The sequence below is a fragment of the Anser brachyrhynchus genome (assembly GCF_964034855.1).
Source record: "Anser brachyrhynchus genome assembly, contig: SCAFFOLD_55, whole genome shotgun sequence".
NCBI classification, from domain to species: domain Eukaryota; kingdom Metazoa; phylum Chordata; class Aves; order Anseriformes; family Anatidae; genus Anser; species Anser brachyrhynchus.
Genome location: NW_027663644.1, coordinates 238438 through 241196, shown reverse-complemented (window position 1 = coordinate 241196; position 2759 = coordinate 238438). Strand labels below are relative to the sequence as shown.

Genomic DNA, 2759 nt, shown 5'->3' with positions numbered 1-2759 from the left:
CTACTTAGAAACGCTCTGTGGAAGAGTGATGTTGTCCCCTTTTAACATGATCCGGCCTGCAGCAAAGAGAAGGGAAAGAGGGGATTAGAGAGAGCCCAGAATCCGAGAATAATCTCATGTTTTCAGAAAGTATTTTGTGTGGTTGAGCAGGGTTTTGCCCATCACGCAGAGTCCTGTTCCTGCCAGCTGCCCCACACTCACAAGTCCCACGCCAGCCACCGTCCCCGTTCCAGCAGCACGCTCTCCCTGCTGAAAACCCCAGCACTGGGCGCACATCGTTGCTTCTGTCCACCAGCAGGTGGTAAATAAACACTGCCGCTACCGTGGCTCCCGGCTTTGACTCAGAGATCACAGCAAGTGTGAGAATCGCCCAGGGCCACCGGCTTTAGATGCAGCTGAAAGGAGCTGTGACCAGACTCCTCCAGCCAGTGCAGGCCGCCTGGTATTACACGTTTCAAAGACCAGAACTGGCCTCAGGCAGGGACAGATTCTCCTTCATCCAGCAAAATCAGCAGCTCAAAACTCATCAGGGACAGAGATGTAGCCAGTAATTGCTCACGGAACTTCAACATCAAGGCTCGTCACATGGTTGGTACCTCTCAGTGCTGCTACCTAGAAGGCTCACCCGGGCAGGTTTCAGACCGCGCGTCACTCGGGTTGCACAGACACACGACATACCCAGCTGTTTCCTTGATTTTGTCTTGGAGTGAATCTCCTCTGCGTCGTCCAGCACCGAATTCATGTACTCGTCAAAGCCCTAGAAAGCAGCAACAGTGGCAATTAGTTCAGCAACAACACAAACCATCATCAGCTTTGCTGACCCAGGCTGGACAATGAAGACTAATTGTTAGAGAAGTACGAATTTTTTTTCCCTTGTGCTAGTTTTTCTTGACAAGAGAAAATAGGATTGTGAATGAGGGAAAACAAACTAACGACGTAACGCGGGGTCGTGCTGATACTCACGATGATGCAGCCTTCTATCCGCATGTTCACTTGCTCGTAAAGCCACTCCTGGATCCTCGACAGTGGCAACAGGCACGACTGCAACTGTCCTGGTTCCAGTTAGGACAGAGTTAATTTTTCCTCATAGTAGCTGGTAGGGTGCTATGTTTTGGATTAGGATGAGAAGAGCGCTGATAACATGCTGATGTTTTAATTGTTGCAGAGCAGTGTTTACACCAGGCCAAGGACTTTTCGGCTTCTCGCTCTGTCCTGCCAGCGAGCAGGCTGGGGGTGCAGCAGGAGCTGGGAGGGGACAGACCCAGGACAGCTGACCCAAACCGGCCAAAGGGGTATTCCATACCATCTGGCGTCATGCTAAACAATATATAGGGGTGGCTGGCCGGGGTGGGGGGCCGGGCTGCTCGGGGATAGGCTGGGCATCGGTCAGCGGGTGGTGAGCAATTGCATTGTGCATCACTTGTTTCTTACACATTATTATTATTAATACTATTATCATTATCACTATTATTATTATTGTTATTATTATTTTCCTGTCTTAATAAACTGTCTTTATCTCAACTCACCGGCTTCACTTTCCCGTTTCTCTCCCCCATCCCAGAGAGGGAGGGGGGAGGGTGAGCGAACGGCTGTGTGGTGTTTAGCTGCCAGCCGGGTTAAACCACAACAGCCCTTTTGGCGCCCAAGGTGGGGCTCGAAGGGTTGAGATATCGACAGATTTGACCAGAGTGTGTTAAACTAAAATTGGTATAAGTACTGGACCTGCTTAATAGTTGCTAGTCACGATGTTGATTGCCTTAATCTCCAGTCTGCTGTACCTGTATTCCAAATTGAGTTTTATGGTGCGTTACTTTCTGTATGTGCTCCCTGTTGCACTGTTTATCCTTTCCGGGCCCTGGTTTAAGATTGTTATGGTACTGTGCGGTGTAGCAATGGCTTATGAAATGATGAAATATCTGGTCACGACTCTAACCTGGTATTTGTACTCAGCACTGACGTCGACTCTATACTTTGGAACCCATATCTCGGAAACTATTAGCAATTACACCTATTGCCTGTTTTCGTTAGGGAGCCAATCTGTGAAGGGGACAGGGGAAGACATGTTTCCCTACCTGTTCACTCTCCCTTTCTACTTCACCACCACCCTCTTATCCCCCGAGCTAGTTACGGTGGTTCTCCGAGATGTTGAATATCCTTGGGATACTCAGACCAGCCTGCTCTTGTTGTTATGTCTCCTGAATGCGCTTCAGATTTTGTGGAGGGTTAAACAACTACTCAGGAATCTCATCCGGAGATCTCTCTTGAGGCGGGATAGTTGCGAGTGGCAGGGAGTGTGGGAGGATATGGGCAGGTTTCTAGAGCAGTGGTCACCTCCAGTGTTTTGGACATTCACCCCTGAACAACTGCAAAATCCTAAAAAGCTGGCAGAATGCTTGAAAAAAAGGTGTCATGACTCTGGCAGTTCCAAAGTGACACAAATCACTGTAGCGTGCTGGGGTCTGGCTTGTGCCTATCGAGCTGCAATTGATGCTACTAGCAACCTAGCTCCAGCTCCTGCAGCCGCTCCAGCTCCAGCTCCTGCAGCTGCTCCAGTTCCAGCTCCTGCAGCCGCTCCAGCTCCAGCTCCTGCAGCCGCTCCAGCTCCAGCTCCTGCAGCCGTTCCGGCTCCTGCAGCCGCTCCAGCTCCAGCTCCCACAGCCACTCCAGCCCCTGCAGCCGCTCCAGCTCCAGCTCCTGCAGCAGCTCCAGCTCCTGCAGCTGCTCCCACTCCTGTGGCTGGGTCAGAGAAACGAGCTGTA

General features: G+C 50.9%; 1 protein-coding gene across 1 annotated transcript; it reads right to left on the bottom strand.

Moving 5' to 3' along the window:
• On the bottom strand, window positions 1-1062 carry LOC308186631 (small nuclear ribonucleoprotein E-like; the record flags this gene model as incomplete). Its single annotated transcript, XM_080608757.1, has 3 exons — window positions 1-56; window positions 679-757; window positions 964-1062. Coding segments are annotated over 3 exons (234 nt in total), but the record flags the coding sequence as incomplete, so codon positions are not given.
• Window positions 1063-2759: the final 1697 nt, after the last annotated feature.